A 23,211-nucleotide genomic window follows, 5' to 3' on the forward strand; every position below is an offset into this window, starting at 1 on the left:
ACAGGACAAACAGGTCGGACGGCCGAAAGGAATCTGTCGGACGTCCGAAAGGATGAAGAACATCAGGAAGGAAGCTCTGTCGGACGCTCATATGGGAGTATCGGACGTCCGGAAGGATCGGACGCACACCTCGGACGCATATTAACCAGATCGGACGTCCGAAAAATTCCAAGCTGACTTGCCAACTCTCTGCCTGCGATCGGACGCTGTGGTGTCGGACGATCAAGACGCATCGGACGTCCGAACTTCAACTTGGCTATCATCGGACGATTGGTTCGGACGATGATTCGATCGTCGGACGTCCGACAGCCTCAACGGCTAGTTGACTTTTCAGCTGCCTTCTATCCGTTGGAAGCATTGATGAAGCCCATTTCTGGCTCCCTTTAAAATCAAACTGGTCTGAACGAAGGAAGGACTTTTGCACACTTTGTTTACAAGTTCTCAAGAGATATTTTAGCTAGAAAATAGTCTCCAAAGCAGATTTGTTTTAAAGTGGTGTGAATTTCTGTTGAGCATTTCTTTTGTGGTTGAAAGGATCTTTAGTGTAGCTTTGTTGAGGGTTTTCTGAGTGATTGTAAAACTTCCTAGCTTGACTAAGTGAGGCTTAGGGCAAGGAGGAAGTGCTCCCTCCATTGTACATCTAGTTGATCTTCGCTCATCAAAGAGAAGTTGCTCTTCCTAGTGTTTGGTCTTCAAGTTTGGGTAAAGCTTGGTAGACACTTGGTTTGTTTCTCTATTTTACATTTCTGTTTAATAAAATCTTCATTGCTTATCTATACTTGCTTCTCTGATCAATATTGCTATTGTCTTCTAATCTACTTGGTTGATCATTACTAAAAAGGAAGGTAAATTTTCATTAAAGAAAAAGTGCATAAACTTGGTTAAGATTTTAATCAAACCAATTCACCCCCCCTCTTGGTTGTCTGTGGGACTTACAATTGGTATCAGAGCTTGGTCTCCTTGAGATTAAGCTCTAACGGCTTGGAGTAAAGATGACAACCAGTCATGCTATGTTTGTTGAGGGGCAATCTGTTACTAGGCCTCCCATGTTCAGTGGCTCTAACTATGTTAGCTGGAAAGAACGGATGATTATCTTTTTACAATCTATTGATATTGAACTATGGTTTATTGTGAGTGAAGGACCGCATGAAGCTAACTTTCTTGATGCAGATACAGGGTTGCTTCGGCCAAAAATGAGAGCTGAAATGAATGCTCAAGATAGAACTAACCTCACATTGAATGCCAAGGCCATGAATGTTATTTATAGTGCCCTAGATTCAAATGAATCAATCAGAGTAAAAGGCTGCAAATCGGCTAAAGAAATGTGGGATAAACTAAGGGAAATCCATGAGGGTGGTGACAACGTGAAAGAACAGAAAAAGGCTATCTTGGTCACAAAATATGAATCATTTAAAATTGAACCTCTTGAGGATATTGACAAAATGTATTGCAGGTTCACTGACTTGATCAAAGATCTTGAAGCGTTGGGCAAAGAGTACACCTTGGGAGAGAAGAACAGGAAAATTCTCAATGCATTGGGCAAAGAATGGAAAAATAAAGTGACTGCAATAGAGGAGGCTAAGGATTTAAGTTCTGTGCCTATTGAATCTATCATAAACTCACTAACCTCTTATGAGTTGAAACTGAAATCTAAAGTGCAGGAGGAAGAGGATGCTAGAGCAAAGAGAAACATTGCTCTAAAGACTACTCAAGGTGAAGATGATACAGCTCACTTGGATGATGAAGACTCAGAGGGTGATGATAATGATCTTGCTCTCATAACCAGAGGCTTCAAGAGAATCTTGAATAAAAGAAAGTTTAGAAGGGGAGGTCCTAGCAATCAATTCCAGAATCAGCCATCTATTGCAAAGTACAAAGGAAAACAAGATTTCAACAAGAAACAGTTGGACAAATGCTTCGAATGTGGACAGCCTGGACACTATGCAAACGAATGCCCCATGAAGAAGATGAAAGATGGAAAAGCTGATCGGAAGCCAAGATTCAACAACTTTCAGATTACTTGGAATGAATGCAACTCCGAAGGGGAAGTTGAAGAAGAGGAAGAATCAGCTCAAATGGCCTTCATGGCTATTGGAAATAATGAGGTAACTTCCACACACTCTCAATCTGAAAGTGATAATGATGAAGATGATGATCTTGAATCTTTTGTTGAAAAACTGCATAATGCCTTGAAGGAATCCTATGATAAAAACAAGCAGTTAAAACAAAAAATGGCTTTTCTCATTCAAGAAAATGCAAGTCTTTTTCAACAAAATAAACAACTAAAGACCGACAATGAAAGTCTAGTGAGAGCCGGATGTAATATTCAAGATGAATTTGATAGAAAGACAAATATTTGTGAAATGCTGAAGGAAAGACAGGGTGATTTGAAAAAAGGAATGGACAACTTGGATGAAACTTTGAAAGCAAGAAAGCAGGAGTTTAGCAAAAGGAATATGTTATTTACCCATCCTACTACTTTTCAAAGAACATTTGCACACAACAAAATTGCACATGATTTCACAACATATAGAAGAGGTGGATTGAGATATATCAAACCAGTACATGTTAAGGACTCTTCCATTATGTGTGGTTTTTGTTGTCAAAGAGGGCATTTGAAAGGTAATTGTTATGTGAAAAGAAATCTGAACAAAGGGATGAAGTACATGTGGTTAGTTAGATACAATACTAACTATTATGGACCCAAAAATTAAAAAGGGTACCAAACACCTTTTCTTTTCAGGAAAAATGCTCAAACAAGTCCAAATGGTTCATTGATAGCGGCTGCTCAAGGCACATGACCGGTGATCCTTCCTTGTTCATAAAGCTGAAATCAAAATCAAGTGGAAAGGTAACATTTGGTGATGATGTGAAAGCTAAGACAATTGGAATAGGTGATGTTGGTAAGGATGGTGAAACTTTTGTTCATAATGTGCTCTTGGTTGATAATTTAGGTTATAACTTGCTTAGTGTTAGTCAATTGTGTGATAAAGACTTGTATGTGTTGTTTAAAAAGCATGAATGCATTGTACTTGATTCCAAATATAATGTTGTGTTCAAAGGTAAGAGGTTTAATGACATATATATTGTGATTCTTGATAAAATTGATTCTTCTAGCTTAAAATGTCTTAAAGCTTCAAATGAGGATCCTTGGTTGTGGCATAGGAGACTTTGTCATTTTAACATGGATTTACTAAAGGAAATTTCGAAAAAGGAGCTTGTTAGAGGCTTGCCAAAAATCAGTTTTGAAAAGGATAAAATTTGTGATGCATGTCAATTTGGAAAGCAAACAAAAGTTTCTTTTAAACCAAAGAAGTGTGTATCTACTTCCAAACCTTTAGAACTCTTGCATCTTGACTTATTTGGTCCTACTCAAATCACTAGTTTGGGAGGTAAGAAATACTGTTTTGTGATTGTGGATGATTATTTTAGATATACTTGGGTAATATTTCTTGCTCATAAGGATGATGCTTTCAAGAACTTCACTTCATTGTTTGCTAAAGTGCAAAATCTGCTTGGTTTAAAAATTGTTAGAATTAGAAGTGATAATGGAACAGAATTCAAGTATTGTGGTTTTCCAGATTTTTGTGATTATAATGGTATAACTCATGAGTTTTCTATTGCAAGGACTCCACAGCAAAATGGTGTTGTAGAAAGGAAAAACAGGACTCTCCAAGAGGCTGCTAGAACTATGTTGAATGAATGTCGGTTGCCTAAATATCTTTGGGCTGAGGCGGTAAACACCGCATGTTATGTGATGAATAGAATCCTCTTGAGACCTATTTTGAAGAAAACTCCTTATGAACTGATTTTTGATAAGAAACCTACAGTTGGTTATTTCAAAGTATTTGGTTGTAAATGTTTTATTTTGAATCTAAAGGAACATCTTGGTAAGTTTGATAAAAAATCTGATGAAGGAATATTTTTGGGATATTGTGAGAATAAAAGAGGATATAGAGTTTTTAATAGAAGGACTCTTGTAATTGAAGAGGCTATACATATAACATTTGACGAAACAAATGATGATAATTCCAAAAGTTCGTGTGAGGATGATGATGTAGGTGTTCGAGCAGGAATGGAAAAGCTATCAATTGGAAATGAAGGAAGCTCTAAACCAGCAGCAACTGAAACGGAATATGAAGTTCATGATGATCAAGATGAGGAAAATGAAGACAAAAATGATGATCCACTCAAAGATCTTCCCAAGGCTTGGAAATTCAGCCAAAATCATCCAAAAGAGCTTATAATTGGTGATCCATCCGAGAAGGTAAACACTCGTTCCTCATCTAGAAAATTGATTGACAATTTTGCTTTAGTTTCTCTTTTTGAGCCTAAAAATGTCAATGATGCTTTAAAGGATGAAAACTGGATTTTGGCAATGCAAGAGGAACTTAATCAATTTGAGAGAAATGAAGTTTGGACACTTGTTGATAGACCTCAAAATCAACCTATCATTGGCACAAAGTGAATTTTTAGAAATAAGTTGGATGATAAAGGTGTTGTTGTAAGAAATAAAGCCAGATTAGTTGCTAAAGGATATGCACAAGAAGAAGGCATTGATTTTGATGAAACATTTGCTCCCGTAGCAAGATTAGAATCTATTAGAATGTTTCTTGCTTTTGCTTGCTTCAAAGGTTTCAAATTGTTTCAAATGGATGTTAAAAGTGCCTTTTTAAATGGTTTTATTGATCAAGAAGTGTATGTGGATCAACCCCCCGGTTTTGAAAATACAAAATTTCCAAGTCATGTGTTTAAACTTTCTAAAGCTTTATATGGTTTAAAGCAGGCTCCAAGAGCTTGGTATGAAAGATTAAGTGGGTTCTTGATTGAAAAAGGTTTCAAAAGAGGTATTGTGGACACCACGCTCTTTACTAAGCAAGTGGTGAATGACCTTCTCATTGTGCAAATATATGTAGATGATATTATTTTTGGTGCTACTAATGAGTATCTATGCAAGGATTTTTCCACCACTATGCAAAATGAATTTGAAATGAGTATGATGGGAGAATTAAATTTCTTCCTTGGACTTCAAATACATCAAGCTCTTGAGGGAATCTTTATAAATCAAGCAAAGTATACCAAGGAATTACTGAAAAGGTTTGGCATGGAGGACTCAAAGCAAGTTGGAACTCCAATGTGCACTTCTACAAAGCTTGACAAAGATGAAGAAGGTAATCATGTGGATGAAAAGCATTATAGAGGTATGATCGGAAGCTTACTCTATTTAACTGCAAGTAGACCGGATATCATGTTTGCTGTTTGCTTATGTGCTAGATTTCAATCGTGTCCAAAAGAATCACATTTGAATGCTGTAAAAAGAATTTTTAGGTATTTGAAAGGTACATTAGACTATGGTCTTTGGTATGCTAAATCCAGTGAATTTGCACTATATGGTTATTCGGATGCTGATTTTGGAGGGTGTCGTGTAGATAGAAAGAGTACTAGTGGATCTTGTCACTTTCTTGGAAATTGTTTAGTCTCTTGGTTTAGCAAGAAACAAAATGCAATCTCATTGTCTACAACCGAAGCGGAATATATTGCCGCTAGTGCATGTTGTGCTCAACTTTTATGGATGAAGCATACCCTGAATGACTATGGATTGTTGTATGACTGCATGCCTGTATTCTGTGATAATACTAGTGCTATAAATTTGACCAAAAATCCTATTCAGCATTCTAGGACAAAGCATATTGAAATAAAGCACCACTTTATTCGTGATCTTGTTCAAAAAGGTGAAATTTGTGTAAATTATGTTTGTTCTAAAGATCAATTTGCTGATATTTTTACAAAAGCTTTGCCATTAGATCAATTCACTCATCTAAGATCAAAATTAGGAATGTTCGAAAAATCATCATAAATTTTTCATTGCCTTCGGACGTCCGAAAGAGGATGAACGGACGTCCGATAATGTTCTTCAGTCATTTTCCAGATTGCGCCTGTTCGGACGCAGCTGTCGGACGCACAACTTCGGTCGGCCGTCCGACAGTGCAACGGCTCATTTTTTAAATCAACTTTCTTCCTTATTTGCTTCAGTCTCTTCATATCCTATTTCCTCTCGGACGAAAACTCTCTCTTCCCTCACTCTCAAATTCGTACCATTCTGTAGCTACCATTCCCAAATTGACTCAACCAAAACATTTCCCCATCGTTTGCGTTTCATTTCTCCTGATCATTTCACCAAACTGAGTAACATTTCGCAAATCCCCAAATTTTTCTCACAACCCTACTCTTGCATAACCGCTCTGTCAAATCTCGTTCAAGGTGTTTTTGTCCCAAAATTTCTGTGCGATTCACTTCCCTACTGCTGTGTGCATCATTTGCATCCTCCATTCCACACATTTAGAACAATGGTGAATCTAAGGGGAGGAAAAGTTACTGCCGGACGCAAGCATCCACTCAGGGATGAGGATGAGGATCTTCCTACTGTCAAACGGACATCCAAACGCTTCAAAAGGGGAGATATCAAGGGTCAAATGTCACGGCCTACTCCACAACCCACATCTCAGCCTGAATCTGGACAGGGGACCTCCTCTCAACCGCCTCCAAAATCAGTCCCTCTCCCTCCATTCTTTGATGATGCTGCAAAAGACAAATACGCCTGGATATCACAGAAGGGTGTCATCCCTCAAAGAACCGTAAACCCCTCTGAATTTCACTCCATAGGTTTAGAATCCATTCTGAATCTATTTGCTTTCCAGAAATGGTCACATCTCATTTCCATGCCAAATGTCTACTACCCTGATATGCTGCATCAATTTTTTGCCAACCTTAGGAAAGGAACTGACCAAACTGAGATCATGTCTAGGGTAAATGGGGTAGACCTAATCTTTGATTCTGATACTGTGAATTCCATTTTAAAGACTACCATTGAACGTTTGTGCAAAGATAAGGTTGCTAATTTCTTTTCCTATGAAGAGCTTCCTACTGCTGCAAATCATTTTGATGGGACAAAAATGTTAACTTATTTCAAAAGAAGTTTTTCCTCACCTGCTGATGCTAAGTTGAATGATCTGGCTCCTGTGAATTTGATTGCCTTTTCTATCATTTCAAACTTGCTTGTGCCCACTGATGGTCATAGAACTGATGCAAACAAAATGGAGTTGTATCTTTTTTATTGTTTTCGAGAAAAAATTCGGATTGATTTTGGGTTTGTCATGTGCAAGTTTTTGCTTCGCTATGCTACTGACTCTCGAAGGAAACTATCCTATGGAAAGTTTCTTCAAAAGATTTTTGAATTTTACAAAGTTCCAATTCTAGGTGTTTGTCCCAAAGAAGCATCTTCTTATGCTTTTACCAGAGCATATTTTGAAAGGAAAAATCTTATTTTTAAAGATAATCTGTGGGCATATAAGGGGGCATCATCTAGTGAACAAAGGTCTAAGACTGTACATGATCCTTCACCCATTTCACTCACTCCCATTCATCCTAGGAAGTCTATCACTAAAGCATCTTCCTCTTCCAGTAATGAAGTAATCGAGCTGCTTCATGAACTCAAACAGCATGTTCTTCTTTTAGAACATGGCCTAATGCTCACCATGTCTTCTGAGCAACAAACTGCTTTTCTTGACAAAAAGAATCTTCTTTTTCCTCCACCTGTGGTTGAGGAAGTTTCCCATGACAATGAGTCACACCCCACTGATCCAAGTTCATCAATTCCGGATCCTGGTTCTTCAACCCCCGTGACTCCTCATGGCACCTCTACATTAGATAAAGGCAAGGCACCAGTTGAAGAGGCTGCTGAAGATGATGAAGAGACTGAAGAGGAGGATCTTGACCAATATCAGCTCTCTCGGAGGACACCTGGATCCACTTAGTTCATCATTTAGGACATTTGCATGTTGTCTGTCACGTTTATGTGTTTGTGGTATTCAACAATGAATATGTAATGTAATGGATATTTTAAGTTTCTTTTGGTATGTTTTTGATGAATGTTTAAATTCTGTTTTGATGGATGTTTAAGTACTGTCTTGATGGATGTTTGTTTGTCTATATTAATTGTGTGAATATAATGATTTTTTTTTCATTGATGATTGTATTTGTGGATGTGTTGATGTAATTGGTTGCCCTTTGTGATGACAAAAAGGGGGAGAATGGAAATGATATACTAATTGATTGATATGGTGGTTGTGGTGATATGTTGGTTGTGAGTTGCTTAATTGTCATGTTTTTGGATAATTGTCTAAACTCGGTTGGGCAGTCTAGTGAGGGGGAGGTTTTCAAAATTTTTATGATTCACTAAGGCAGGGGGAGTTCTTGTCTATTTTGAAAGGGGGAGTTTTCATTGCAATCATCAAATTTCATTTCAAACTTTTGTTTTGTCATCATCAAAAAGGGGGAGAATGTTATTCTTGGTTTTGATGATCACAAAAGTTCGTTTATACAGACCAAGAAAGTGAACACTTTGATCAGGCCTGATGGAACAAGGAAAGCATATGTCTGATTGACTCCAGTCTACGATGCTTTGGATGTGGCAAACAAGATTGAAATAATATAAATGAATTTAGTAATTGTTTTGTTCCGATCAAAGATACTGTCTTTTAAGTGTGTCTTGTGTGTCATTCTTGGCACTTTGAAATGTTTATCTAACCTTCTTCGAAAACAAGTGTTTTTGTCTATCCAAGAATCAGGTTCGAATATGTCATCAAAAGCAAATCAACCAAAATGTGAAGCAAAAACAGGACAAACAGGTCGGACGGCCGAAAGGAATCTGTCGGACGTCCGAAAGGATGAAGAACATCAGGAAGGAAGCTCTGTCGGACGCTCATATGGGAGTATCGGACGTCCGGAAGGATCGGACGCACACCTCGGACGCATATTAACCAGATCGGACGTCCGAAAAATTCCAAGCTGACTTGCCAACTCTCTGCCTGCGATCGGACGCTGTGGTGTCGGACGATCAAGACGCATCGGACGTCCGAACTTCAACTTGGCTATCATCGGACGATTGGTTCGGACGATGATTCGATCGTCGGACGTCCGACAGCCTCAACGGCTAGTTGACTCTTCAGCTGCCTTCTATCCGTTGGAAGCATTGATGAAGCCCATTTCTGGCTCCCTTTAAAATCAAACTGGTCTGAACGAAGGAAGGACTTTTGCACACTTTGTTTACAAGTTCTCAAGAGATATTTTAGCTAGAAAATAGTCTCCAAAGCAGATTTGTTTTAAAGTGGTGTGAATTTCTGTTGAGCATTTCTTTTGTGGTTGAAAGGATCTTTAGTGTAGCTTTGTTGAGGGTTTTCTGAGTGATTGTAAAACTTCCTAACTTGACTAAGTGAGGCTTAGGGCAAGGAGGAAGTGCTCCCTCCATTGTACATCTAGTTGATCTTCGCTCATCAAAGAGAAGTTGCTCTTCCTAGTGTTTGGTCTTCAAGTTTGGGTAAAGCTTGGTAGACACTTGGTTTGTTTCTCTATTTTACATTTCTGTTTAATAAAATCTTCATTGCTTATCTATACTTGCTTCTCTGATCAATATTGCTATTGTCTTCTAATCTACTTGGTTGATCATTACTAAAAAGGAAGGTAAATTTTCATTAAAGAAAAAGTGCATAAACTTGGTTAAGATTTTAATCAAACCAATTCACCCCCCCTCTTGGTTGTCTGTGGGACTTACATAAAAACGTTAGTTGCCACTAATATTAATCAATTTAAACAATTACGGATTTAATTGACTAATTTAGCAGGAGATTAATAAATCGCATTGAACATTAGGCCTTTGACATTCAATTAACTAAATAATCCCATAGAAATTCAAACAGACTACGTGCAAATATTAATAAATTAAGAAACGCATGATAATTAATTCAATCTCACAGGTATTCGGGACAGCGTCGTTGCGTTGATCCTTGGCTAGACGAAAAGCTTAGCCACGCCGCATAAATAAATCTTCACGCAAAGTGATTGAATTCATGAACGTCAAATCGTCTTTAACTAATTAATCAAGGAGTAAAAGATGATTCTCCCATTGGGAAATTTTATCGAACAGTAGGCATGCGCATGGCAAGGAAAAAAAAGAAAAAATAAACTATTGCTAAAAGAACAATTTCACCAGCCTCTGTACGTTTTTTTTAAACAATGACTAATGCTTTTCTCCGTGGTTCCCCACGAATTGAGAGTCCAAGTCCCAAAAGTAAGCTCTGCCGAAATTTTCTCTACTTTTCGTTTCCTGTTGCCCATCAAAGACTTCAACTCCTAATCAACAAAAAGGAAATGTCATCCGTCTGTTTTGTGAAGCTCTTTTGGAGTCTCCCACGTGTGGAGCAATTTTCTCCAACAGGTCCCCCTTTTCAGCCATTTTTAGTTTCATTTCCTGCAGATAGGTCCAAATACCAAATATAAGTATATATTAATAATTTAAAACAATATTTGATAAGGACAAAAGGGAAAATTAACAATAAAATTGCTGACAATTAGCACCTTATCAATTCCCTCCACACCTGAATCATGCTTGCCCTCAAGTATAAAAACAGCAATCAAACACCAAAATTTGATAATGGTTATTTCTCTAGCTATCGTATTGCCAAAAATATCAAGAAAAACATATATCAAGCATCAATGATCAAGATCCAAGAAAAATCCCCCCAGTTAGCTTCTAAACCACCAACTCCTCCAATTTAAAGCAAACTAATCAAAGAAAAAGGAATGGTTGCTCACATTTATCAGCAAATGGTCCAACTATTAATTAAAATCTCACATTAAACCCATAAATCGGCAAGCTGACTTTTATCACATTTTCTATTTTTTTTCTTCTCTTTTTTTTCAATAGTAACTAAAGACTGAGTCTCTAGCCATTGGAGCCTTTTGACGCGAACTCCAATATTTGTCAGATAAAGGAGTCCAGTTACTTAGTTCCTATCGCTATATAACCACGTACTCATAAAAATCACTATCTTTTGACGTGAGAATCGACACTTTAGGTGAAAATCTCCAGTTACTCGATAGTAGTAACTAGCGGAGTACAGTCAACTCTTATTTATAACCATATAGCACAATAACTAAAAATAACACAAAAGTAACAGCAGCCAGCCTTAAATTTTCAAACATGGAGAACTAAAATTAATAATCGGACCAAATCACATGAAAATGTCAACAATCATTCTCTATGCCTAGAAAAATTAACCAAAAATTAGAAAAGTTAAGCAATTACTGATATTTACCAAAGAGATATTCCTGAACTCAATCACATTAACTAGATACACTTTTGTTACTAAAACTCAACAATAGCAGAATTAGAGACAACAACCCAACATCAAAACTTGGTATTCATATAAGAACTGACCACTAGAAAAAAAAAAGAAAAGAAAATAAACAAAAGATGGAGAAAAACAAACTAAAAATAAAAACTAGCACCACAACTGATCTTCCCCCCACACCTAAATGACACATTGTCCTCAATGTAACAATTAAGCAGCAAAAGCAAGAAGAGGGGCAACAGAACTTCCTTGAAATCATGGGGACAGTGGCGGGGTCACAGCAGTGGGTGAGGCGTTAATTGAGGTGTAAGACCCGTGTGATGCATAAACGCTGACAAAACTTGCCCACCTCAAAATCTCAACAAATGTCTCCAATAGAGCAGTCAATTACACAACTCAACCAACTGAAAGTAGCAAATTTCCCAAGAAATCGACAATTCTAGCAACAGCGGATCAAAACTTTGACAAGAACAACTCAGTCACAAATGCCAACAGTCAAGTGGGTAGCCACGTACATATGATGAATCAATAGTATGCAAACAACCATAGCCAGTACCACTGGCGCACGCACAGGTAAGAAACAATTCAATTGAGGATTCAGAGAAATATTAAATAAGGGAGAAATTTCAATACCTCTACTTGTCAAAATTAGATAGGTGGTGACGTCGCGGCAAGGAGAGAGTGCAGGGGAGCGGGCTAGCGCGCGTGACCGCGAGCTAGTGGTGCGCGAGATGAGGAGTGGCGCTGTGTGTGGGTGCAATAGGAAGAGAAGGCTGGCGGCGCTGCCCGTGGGCTGCGAAGAGCGGAGGAGATGGTGGCGGCGTGAGTCGGAGGAAGTTGGTGGCACATGCGAGAGGTGCGATGAGAGAGAGGTTGGAGCAGCGAGGAGGGAGGATGGAGGAGTGGCAGGCGCGAGGTAGTGTCGGCCGAAGAAGAAGCAGGGGAAAGGGGGAAGAAGAGGGAAAGAAAGGAAGAAGAAAGAAAGAAAAGAAAGAAAGAAAAAGAAAAGAAAAAAATAAAATAGTTTTTTGGTTCTTTTTTTCCAAAATTTTTCATTGTTTTCGAATTTAAAATTTCAAAATTTGAATTTTTGAAAGACAAAACTCCCTTTTGTCGTTTTTTTAGACAAATAAAAATTTAAAAAAATTCCCTTTTGTTTTTGGGTCGTCAAACACGGCATGGGCACGCTAAAATTAGTAAACGTCCACTGACCTTGGGAGTTACTTTTGCGTGCCTTTCTCATGTGCGCACGCCAAAATTCCACTTCCTGCTAATCGTCGCTAGATGTTGAGGTTTTATCAACATGGCGTGGGCATGGCAAGATTAGTAAACGTCCACTGACCTTGGGAGTCACTTTTGCGTGCCCTTCTCGTGTGGGTACGTCAAGATTCTTGTCCTGGTCATAGTAGAGGAAAATATTAAGACCGACTACCACGCAAATGAGAAACAACAAAACGAAAGAATTGAACAACAAAAAACAATAAAACCAATATTTGGGTTGCCTCCCAAAAAGCGTCTTTCTTTAACATCTTTGGCTAGACATTAAACACCACTCTTCAATCTAGATGTAATTCAATTTTCCTTGTAATCGGTGGCCTTATTCCGGGATCCAAATAGTCATTGAGTGCAACCTTTTTCCTTAAGTTTCTACTCATTTTCACCTCATGAATTGCTTCATCCCATGATACTTGTTCGCAGCAACTTTGAATTTATCCCTACAAGCAAACTCAGAAAATTCTTGCACAAAGAGATTAATAGCATGAATAGCAAACACAGAGTGAAAGTTAACACGATATTTCATTGTATCAAAAATATTAAAGTGAACTATTTCTCCATCAAATTTCATTGTGAGAGTACTCTTACTAACATCAATCTTAGTTTGGGTAGTACTCAAAAAATGGCCTTCCTAATATAATAGGTGATGGATTTAGGGCACTTTCATCATTCATATAAAGCACATAAAAATCAGCAGGAAAAATTAATCAATCTACTTGCACTAAAACATCCTCAACTACCCCATCCGGATAAGCAAATGTACGATTAGTTAATTGAATTATTATCTCTATTTCTTTCAAAAGTCCTAAATTTAGAGAATTATAAATTGATTTAGACATCACATTAATAGAACCCCTTAAATCTAGCATGGCATTTTTGATATTAGAATGTTCAATCTTACATGGGATATTAAACATACCTGGATCTCCGCATTTAGGTGGTAGTTTTCTTTGTAAAATCGCTGAAACGTTCTCACCTACCACAATATGCTCATCCTGCCTCAACTTCTTCTTGTTAACGCATAAGTTTTTCAAGAATTTAACGTATTTTAACACTTGCTTGATCGCGTCCAACAAAGGGATATTGATTGCCACCTTTCGAAACATCTCTAGAATCTCCTTCTCCTTATTTTGCTTCTTCGGTTTCTCTAACCTGCTAGGAAAAGACGATAGGTTAGTCTTAACTGTAATGATTGGGTCCGGGAGTACCTTTGGATCCTTGTTGCCTCTGCCCTCCTTTTCAAGCTCTTTCTCAATTCGTTCTTCGTCCTTGTCCTTAGGAATCGCGAGCTCGGGTTCTTAGATTTCCTTTCTACTCCTCAAGGTCATTGCGCTTACATTCTTCAGGTTCAGTTTAAGTTGAGACAGCAGTTTTCCATAAACTTGGGTTTCCAGGTGGTTGATTGCTATTGCCATCTGACTCTGCATTGCTTGCACCTGTCCCAATTGATTCCTCATACTTTGTAGGTCAAAATCCGTCTTTTGTTGATTAGCAATCAATTGTTTCATCATCTTTTCTATAGACGAACTTGAGTTTGAATGGGATGGTGGTGGGCGATGATACTGCTGTTGATACCCTTGCTGTCTATTTGGTGCAAAATTTGACTGTCTATTTTCTTCATAACTGAAGTTAGGATGATCTCTACAGCCTGGATTGTACGTATTCGAGTACGAGTCATAGAGATTTCTTGGCGTGGGCGCTTGACCAGCCATGTTCACTTGCTCCACACTTTCTTCTTGAACTAGTAGACACATCTCCGTAGAATGTCCCAAAGCAGTGCATACCTCATATGCTTTGACTTGTGGGACATTTCTCATAGCTAGTTGTCGCACGAAAGACGTCAGTTCAGAGAGTTGTTGTTGGATAGAGGATGTTTCTACCTCATTCACCCAACACGTTGGAATATCCTCTCTTGAACTGAACTGCTGTGAATTCGTAGTCATCCCTTCAATCAACTCCTAAGCATCTCGAGGAGTCTTGTTCACCAACGCTCCTCCACTTGCAGCATCGATTATGCTTCTATCCCTAAAGAGTAACCCTTTATAAAAATATTGGATGAGCAGCTGCTCACTTATCTGATGCTGAGGGCATTTTATGCACAACTTTTGAATATTTCCGAGTATTCATAGAGAGACTCGCTTGGGTATTGTTTGATGACGCATATCTCTTTCCTTAAGTTGGCCGCTCGAGATGTCGGAAAATATTTGTCTACAAATTTTTTCTTCAACTGGTCCCACGTGGTGATACTACCTGATGGTAGATAATACAGCCAATCTTTCGCGGAGTCCTTCAAAGAGAAGGGAAAGACCCTCATTTTTATCTGCTCTTCTGTGATTTCCGGGAGCTTCATACTGTTGCAAACGACGTCGAACTCTTGCAAGTGCTTGTAGGGCTCCTCACCTAGTAGACTATGAAAAGATGGCAAGAGGTGAATTAGATCAGATTTAAGTTCAAAGGGAGTGTTATCATTCAAACTTGAGAAAGTAATGCATAAAGGTTGCTGATTTAAATTAGGAGCAGCCAACTCTCTTATTGTTTGTGCATTCGTCATGGTGAATTCCTCTTGGTCTTAATCACTTGAATTATCACCACGCAAATTTGTCGACTCCACCTCTGGATTAGGTCCTTGAGGTACAAAACTGAACTGCTCCTCTTTGAGCTATCTGGTTTCTTTCCTTGTTCTACATGCAGCCTTCTCTACTTTAGGGTCGAAAATTAATTCGCCTGTACTAGAAGAACGAAATATAAACTAGAAAAATACTAGAAAATTAGAACAAAATTGAACTTAAAAAGAAACAAATAAACTAACGCCAGTCCCCAGCAACGGCGCCAAAAATTGACAGATGTCGAGCCTGTGCAATAGTAATAATAATACCTAACTATCACTAAAGCAGTTAATAATCAATTATAGGTACTGGAACAGGGACTCTAGATGTGTAATGGGTTACTTGATTCATCTTGTTCCCGAAGAGTTTGTTTAATCCGATATACCATAATTAATTAGCTGACAAACTACACTAACAAGTAGACAGTGGCAAGCAGGGTCGTCTCCTCAGGGATTGGGATATTTGTTTCCTTGAAATTCCAATTGTCAATGGAGGGTTTTATCGGAGTAAAGCTAAAAAAAATAATTAAGCAATTAAACTAAAAATGAAAATTAACTAGCACGAATACAGGCAGGAATTAAATCAAGAATAGATAAATTCTTGCCAAGGATACAACTACTCAGACACAGTTCATTCATCCGATCATTGATGCAAAAAAGGTTCACTTAATTTTATTAACAGGTTAGTTATAGTCGCCGACACGCTCTGACGACCAGCTTTTCCTTAACTTATTAATAACCAAGGTACGACCGTTGATCACCCTAACTAGGAAACACTCTTAGGTACGACCGTAGGAATTAATTCCCTAATTGCATTAAAAACTAGAAAAGCCTAACCCTAATCAATAACACGCTACGAGGGTTATTTAAATCGGATTGCACGTTCCCCTAGTGTATAAAAACGTTAGTTGCCACTAATATTAATCAATTTAAACAATTATGGATTTAATTGACTAATTTGACAGGAGATTAATAAATCGCATTGAACATCGGGCCCTTGACATTCAATTAACTACATAATCCCATAGAAATTCAAACAGACAATGTGTAAATATTCATAAATTAAGGAACGCATGATAATTAATTCAATCTCACAGGTATTCGGGACTGCGTTGTCACGTTGATCCTTGGCTAGACGAACAGCTTAGCCACGCCGCATAAGTAAATCTCCACGCAAAGTGATTGAATTCATGAACGTCAAACCGTTTTTAACTAATTAATCAAGAAGTAAAAGATGATTCTCCCGTTGGGAAATTTTGTTGAACAGTAGGCGTGCGCATGACAAGGAAAAAAAAGAAAAACTAAATTATTGCTAAAAAAACAATTTCACTAGCCTCTGTACGTTTCTTCTAAACAATGACTAATGCTTTTCTCCATGGTCCCCCACGAATTGAGAGTCCAAGTCCCAAAAGTAAGCTCTGCCGAATTTTTCTCTACTTTTCGTTTCCTATTGCCCATCAAAGACTTCAACTCCTAATCAGCAAAAAGGAAATGCCATCCGTCTGTTTTGTGAAGCTCTTTTGGAGTCTCCCACGTGTGGAGCAATTTTCTCCAACAGGTCCCCCTTTTCAGCCCTTTTTAGTTTCATTTTCTGCAGATAGGTCCAAATACCAAATATAAGTATATATTAACAATTTAAAACAATATTTGGTAAGGACAAAAGGAAAAATTAACAACAAAATTACTGACAATTAGCACCCTATCATGGGGCATATGTATCTATAGAGGAATTCAATAAGTTCCAACTCTCTTCAACAATGTTGGCCTATCGGGAGAAATTTGAAGAGTTGAGTTCTGAGATAATGATCAGAGCCCATTTGTTAGAATCCTACTATATTTCTTGCTTCTTGAGTGGTTTGCCTGAGGAATTAAGATCCATGGTTAAGACTCATATGCCCACGACCTTGTCAAATGCATTTGAGTTAGCAAAGCTGTAAGAAAATGGCTTTGATGCTATTTTCAGGAAAAATAGTTCAAAAGGCAGAGTATGTTGTTAGTTGTTTCCATAGTCAAGCTAGTTGCCCTACTTCTAACACTAAGCCTACTATCAACAATGCTGTCAAGAAACCTGTCCTACAAACTTTCAAGAAAATCATTCCAACAGAGATTTAGGATAGGAAATGCCACCATTTATGCTTCAAATGCGATGAGAAATTTGGGCTAGGGCATAAATCTAAATAGAAAGAAATTCATCTTCTCTTGACTATTGATGACGATTCTGAGGTTGCAAAAAGTAATGAAGAGGATGAGAATATTGAATATCAAGGGGCTCAGTAGAAGAAAGATATGGAATTTGCCATTCATGCCTTGTTTAGGAAGATATTGCATAACACCATCAAATTAAAGGAGTTGAATTGTCAATTTTGGTGAATGAGGGAAGCACACATAGTTTTGTTAAAAACTCCGTGGCTCAATTGTGTCCAAAATTAGTTTAGAAGGTGAGACCTTAAAAGCTGAATAAGTTAATGGTGAATATCTGTGGTGCAATAAGGTCAATCTTGAGATGAAGTGGAAGATGCAAGGGAAATGTTTCATTCATAATATATTTGTATTGAACTTGGAACCCTATGACATGATTATAGTAGACACTTGATCATGGTATTTGATCAAGAAGGGGATAAGTTGCTTTTGCAAAGTGACACCATAGAAACCATACTCAAGTTTCTAGAAAGCAATTATGAGAAGGGTAAGTTAAGCACCAAGATATGGAAGAACTCCTGTGGCATTGGACTGTCAAAAACTTAGGTCTACGACATTTTTCAGCACTCCTTTGATGCTTTGCTTAAGGATTACAAAGATGTGTTTGGAGAATCTAAGAACCTACCTCCTTCTAGAAATTATGATCACCAAATTCCATTAGTTCCTAATACTAAACGTTTCAAATTGTCTCCATATATATACCCATATGTTCAAATAAATCAAGTTGAAAAACAAGTTAGTGAAATACTGAATAGTGGAATTATCTAAACTAATCACAGTCCTTATGCTACCAAAACCAAGTAAGAATGTAGCCTGATGACAAACTCAAAACAGCCTTGAAAACACATCTTGGTCTCTATGAATTTACTACCATGCCTTTTGGGCTCACAAATTTCCCAGTTGCATCCCAAAGTCTTATAATGTTGTTTTTGAACCTTACCTGAGAAAGCTTGTTCTTGTATTTTTTGATGACATCTTAGTATATAGCCTTGACCTTGATTTTTACCTCATTCATCTCCAAATAGTACTGGAAACTCTTAGAAAACACTCTTTATATGCCAAACTCTCAAATACACTTTTGGCTAGTCCCAAGTAGAGTATCTAGGGCATATTATTATTGGTGAAGGATATGGCAGATCCTACTAAGGTACAATATATGGTTGAATGGCTAGTTCCTACTTCGGTTAAACCATTATGGGGATATCTTGGAGTTACTAGTTATTATAGGAGTTTTGTGAAGAGTTATGGAATAATAGCCAAACCTTTGATAGAACTATTAAAGAAGGATAGGTTTTCATAGAATCAGAATCCTAAAATGGCTTTTCAAAAACTAAAGGAGGTGATCAGTAGTACTCAAGTATTGGTATCACCAAATTTCTCAATGCCTCTTGTATTGGAAATAGATGCTAGCCACAAAAGTTTAGGTGTTATTTTGATACAGTAAGGGAGATGTCTTGCTTTTCTCAGTCAAGCTCTTGGACCTACAAATCAAGGGTTGTCCCTATATGAGAAAGAACTCTTGTCATTGATCATAGTAGTTACAAAGTGGAAGCATTACCTGCTTGGTTCTCATTTTGTCATTAGAACTGATCATCAGAGTCTAAAGTACTTTCTTGAATATAAAATCTCAACACATCTCTAGCAAAAATGGCTCACCAAACTGCTGGGGTTAAAGTATGAGATACAGTGCAAAAAGGAAAAGGAAAACTAGGTGGCAAATGCCTTATCAAGGAAGGGATATGAGGACGATGTGGGAGATGTTCATAACATCTCTATGGTTATGCCCTCATGGATAATTAAGACTTTAGATTGCTATAAGAAAGATGGTAGAGCCATTAAACTCTTGAGATCCTTAGCTGTACATCCTAACTTTGCCCTAACTATACCTTCAAGGGTGGAATATTGAGATACAAGGGTAGAGTCTAATTGGTGTTGCTAAAAAGTTGAGGAAAAAGTTGATTGCTTGCTTTCAGGAATCTCCATTTGGTGGACATTCTGGCAATTTGGGGACTTTGTTTGGGGACATTCTAGCAATTTGGAAAAAGTTAATCTCCATTAGAGGTTAAAGGAGCACTTTTGTTTTGCCAGGAATGAAGAAAGAAGTTGAGGAATAGGTGCAGCATGTGATTGCTGCAAAAGGAACAAATCCAAAAATTGTAAATATCTTGGTTTGTTACAGCCCATGCTAGTTCCAAAAGAAGCATGGCAGCACATCTCAATGGATATTGTGGAGGGACTTCCTAAATCTACTGGGTATGATGGAACATTTGTTGTTATTGATAGGTTCACCAAGTATGGGCATTTTCACGGCTCTGAGTGAGCCCTAAATATACTGCTTCCTTAGTGGCCACATTATTCTTTAAAAATGTGCATAAGTTGTGTGCCCTTCCACTGAGTGTTACGTCAGATAGGGACAAGATTTCTACAAGTTTTATTTGGTAAGATTTGATGGACAAATTAGGCATTGAGTTGCACCTGTCCACTGTAGACACCAAATTTTTGGTTTCAAATTTTATTTATTTTTATTAGTTTAATGTTAGATTTATTTGTTTCAATTTTTAGGTTTATTTTGGTTGTTTCCTGTTTCGTGTCTCTTATTGTATTTTAATTAGTTTACGAGCATTTATTTTATCCACTAATTTAATCAAAAAAAAAGAAAAAAAAGAGAGAAAATCATCAATCAAAAAAGAATTATTACTAAGATTAGTATTTTTGTTTTATTTTTCTATTTTAGTCAATTTTACTTAATTTGTTTTTTTTAATTGTTTGGCTCATTTGGAAATGAAAGAAAAAAAAACGATGAAAATGAAAAATAAAGAAAAGAAAAGAAAAATGAAAAGTCGCAACTTTGTTGTTTCTAGTTTGCTTATTTTTGTCCGATGTTACTTAAAATTGTTGTTTTTGTTTTACTTAATTTTATTATCTTTTTAAATTACTTTTCACAAAAAAAAAAAGAGAGACCCGCGCCATTCAAGCTGCGTATTTTCGCAGCTTGCAAGGAAGGACTCGGGCAGCCCTTTGGCTGCAATTTTAGAAGAGATGACTGAGGGTTTAGGGTTGTGGTTCCCCCATATAAAAGGAAAGAAACGGCCGAGAGCTGAGGGAGAGGTTTTTTGAGTTGACGGCTGTGGAGAAAACTGAGAGGGGTCGGCTGTGAGAAGAGGCTAGGGTTTGGAGAGAGGTTCTAGAGGATAGAAAAGAGTGAGTGACAGCTGGAAAGTGGAGGGAAGAGGGAAAACAGCAGGCTAGGCTTTGATAGAGAAAGCAACTAAGAGAGCGAGGGAGAGCTGCAGTTGCGGCCGAGAGTAAAAGAAATCAAAAGAGGCCAACGGAGGGAGGCCTTGAACCAGTAGCAAAACAACGGATGGAGAGCTGGAAGTAGCCATCGTTTGCCGAGACCCACTGCCATCGCCATCGCCATCGAAATTTCAAGAAAAACACTGTAATGGATTCTTCCTCTCTCTTATCCTTAACATTTGCTAGCAAAAGGATGAAAATCAGAGTTATTAACTTGCTTATTTTCTCTGATGATTGCTTATGGGAAGAGTCCAGTTGGCTTTCTGCTGTTTCCTTACGTTTTGCTTGCATTTTACAAGACAAAGATGCTTCCTTTTCGTTGTTTACCTGTGTTTTGGGTGCAGCTTTTGCTTGATAATCTTGTCTCTTGGGATCAGATGACGTTGGGGGTGGGATATTGTGCGCACAAGTCTGCTGCAGTGAGCTTGAAGCTTTCGGCTCATTGCAGCAGCAGCCATTTCATTGTGGTTAAGTTGTAATTTTGCATTTATGCTGCTTTTTCGCTTTCTAGTAGCATTATTGGACCTGCTGGGAGTAAATATGTGCATTTGGGTTTTCCTAACAATGCTATTGAGCAAGTTTTGTGTTTGAACGAAACTGCAGCAGATCCTCACATTGCCTGCTGCATTTTACCCCTGCTGCCTTTTGTTATGCTGTCTTCATTCCCCTTGCTCCTGTTTGTTTATTTGCTCAAGTAGCTGTTTTCTTGGGTTTCGATGGAGTTTTGTTGATTGCTCATAAGCCTGCTGTGTTTAGAAGGCACGCAGCTTCCTTTTTGCTTGTAAAGGCCGAGAAGAAAAATGAACAAGGGGAAGTTTGAGCCATGCAACTTGTTTTTTCTGGTTTTGTTTGCTTCGGTTAAGAGCAATGCATCTGGTTTTAGGTTCTGTAAGTTGCACACTGGTGTTGTTTTCCGTTGCTCCCATTTCATTTCCTCCTACACGTGGTTCTGTCCAAAAAGCTACACTTCATCCTCACACTTCGCTGCTTTCTTTTTCTTCCCGTAACAGCTCACAAAACTGGTTTTAGTCTTCTTTTGCTAGCTTAATTTGGTGTTGAAGGAATGAAATGGAAGGTTTGGTGTTAATGTTTGTGTGTTTGGGTTCAAGAAAAGCTTGAAACATGTCTAAACATCGCTGGAAAAATGCACAGAGTAGGATTGCCGAACCATTTTGCATTGAATTCTCCAGTATTTGCATGATTTTTCCTTCTATGTTTTGGTTTGTTTGAATGTCAAAATTGTGTTACATGTTGCTTAGATAGGGTTTTGGATGTTTGGTTGAAAAGTTTTTGATCAAAAGATTGCTTGAGGTGGAAATCAGTGTGTGGAAATGCAAGTTGCAGTGATGTTTCTTGGTTGCAGAAAGCTTGTATCAGAAATATTTCTTGTTGCAAACCATATCTCGTAGCTTTGCATGTATATTGCATGGAAAATGTTCCAAAATTACACTTTGACCCCTCAAGTCTCCTCTTGCTTCACAAAGGCCCAACTATGTGTTAATTTCTTGCAATAAGGTCCTACCTCATTTGCATTTGAGTCCCACAACTTGATTTTTCAGGGCTTTTGTTTTTTTAGTTGGGCACTAACCACCATTTTGTGGATTGCCATATGAACTCTGGGCATTTATCCTTGGGATTTTAATGGCTTGATCGATGTACATAATGGTTCATTCGATTCTAATAGCATTTCCCTTAAGCAATTTTGATATTTGAGACTATTTGAGTTCAATTAGTGTCATGATTTACATTTATGTCTTTATTCACCATTAAATTGGTACCTTGACCCTTTTATTGTTTTGAAGCTATTTTTCCTTCATTTGATTACCATTGCAAGGGAGGTACACTCTATCCTTTATTTTTGACTTTATCTGACTCTACGTGCGTATACGTGTCTTATGTGTGCAATTGCATTGACTTTAAGTGTTTATTTCATTTTTTACTTTATTTATTTCTTTAGTTGCGTAATTTTTGCTTCAATTTTAATTCAATTTTATCATTTGGAAGGCACTCGAATGCCAATATTGTAATAGTTAGGGATTTAATTGTTTTGTTCCTTCTATTCCCCCTTTTAGATTGTAGTAGGCTTTCCCCCCCGAATGTAATAGTTAGGGTCTTAATTGCCTTATGTGTTTTGCATGTTTAGGTGCTATGTGTTTAATCGCTTTCCCTAGGTTTTTGCATCTAGATAAGCATGCTTATGTGCTATGTGTTATGTGAAATACGTGTCTTGCATGTCTGCTTTCTTTTATTTATATTTGCTTATATAGATGAATGTGCGTCACCGTGGCTAGTCCAACGCTGGCCATGGTCTTTTCCCTCGAGCTCTCGCTAGTCCAATGCTTGTGAGAGAATTTTAGAAAATGGCTAGTTCAATGCTAGACCCAATAGGCCGTCCCCTCTCGTTAGCACATACTTGCATGTTTCACTACATTTCATACATTTTTTCTTAGTTTTCTAGCATTTGGCATGTTCCTCCAATCCTTTCCCCTTCATTTTAGGTTTTTGCATCCTCATGCTAGTTATAGGGTACATTTGCTTAAGGGTCCCCTTTCGGTAAGGGAAACGAGGGAGTGTGGCTACAAAATAGCCTTAGCACGCTAGTTCTTCCTTCTAATCGAAGGAAAAATTAAAATCATGAAGTTAGAA

At 37.8% G+C, this 23,211-nt stretch overlaps 1 protein-coding gene across 1 annotated transcript; it reads right to left on the reverse strand.

The window, feature by feature from the left end:
- Window positions 1–12,459: 12,459 nt before the first annotated feature.
- On the reverse strand, window positions 12,460–15,015 carry LOC140037938 (uncharacterized). The gene is made up of 4 exons (XM_072083121.1): window positions 14,715–15,015; window positions 13,802–14,283; window positions 13,384–13,738; window positions 12,460–12,617 (listed from the first exon to the last, which is right to left on the reverse strand). The coding sequence occupies exons 1-4, from the start codon at window positions 15,013–15,015 to the stop codon at window positions 12,460–12,462; spliced, it is 1,296 nt and encodes a 431-aa protein (XP_071939222.1).
- Window positions 15,016–23,211: the final 8,196 nt, after the last annotated feature.

The sequence above is a fragment of the Coffea arabica genome, chromosome 3c (genome assembly GCF_036785885.1).
Source record: "Coffea arabica cultivar ET-39 chromosome 3c, Coffea Arabica ET-39 HiFi, whole genome shotgun sequence".
NCBI classification, from domain to species: domain Eukaryota; kingdom Viridiplantae; phylum Streptophyta; class Magnoliopsida; order Gentianales; family Rubiaceae; genus Coffea; species Coffea arabica.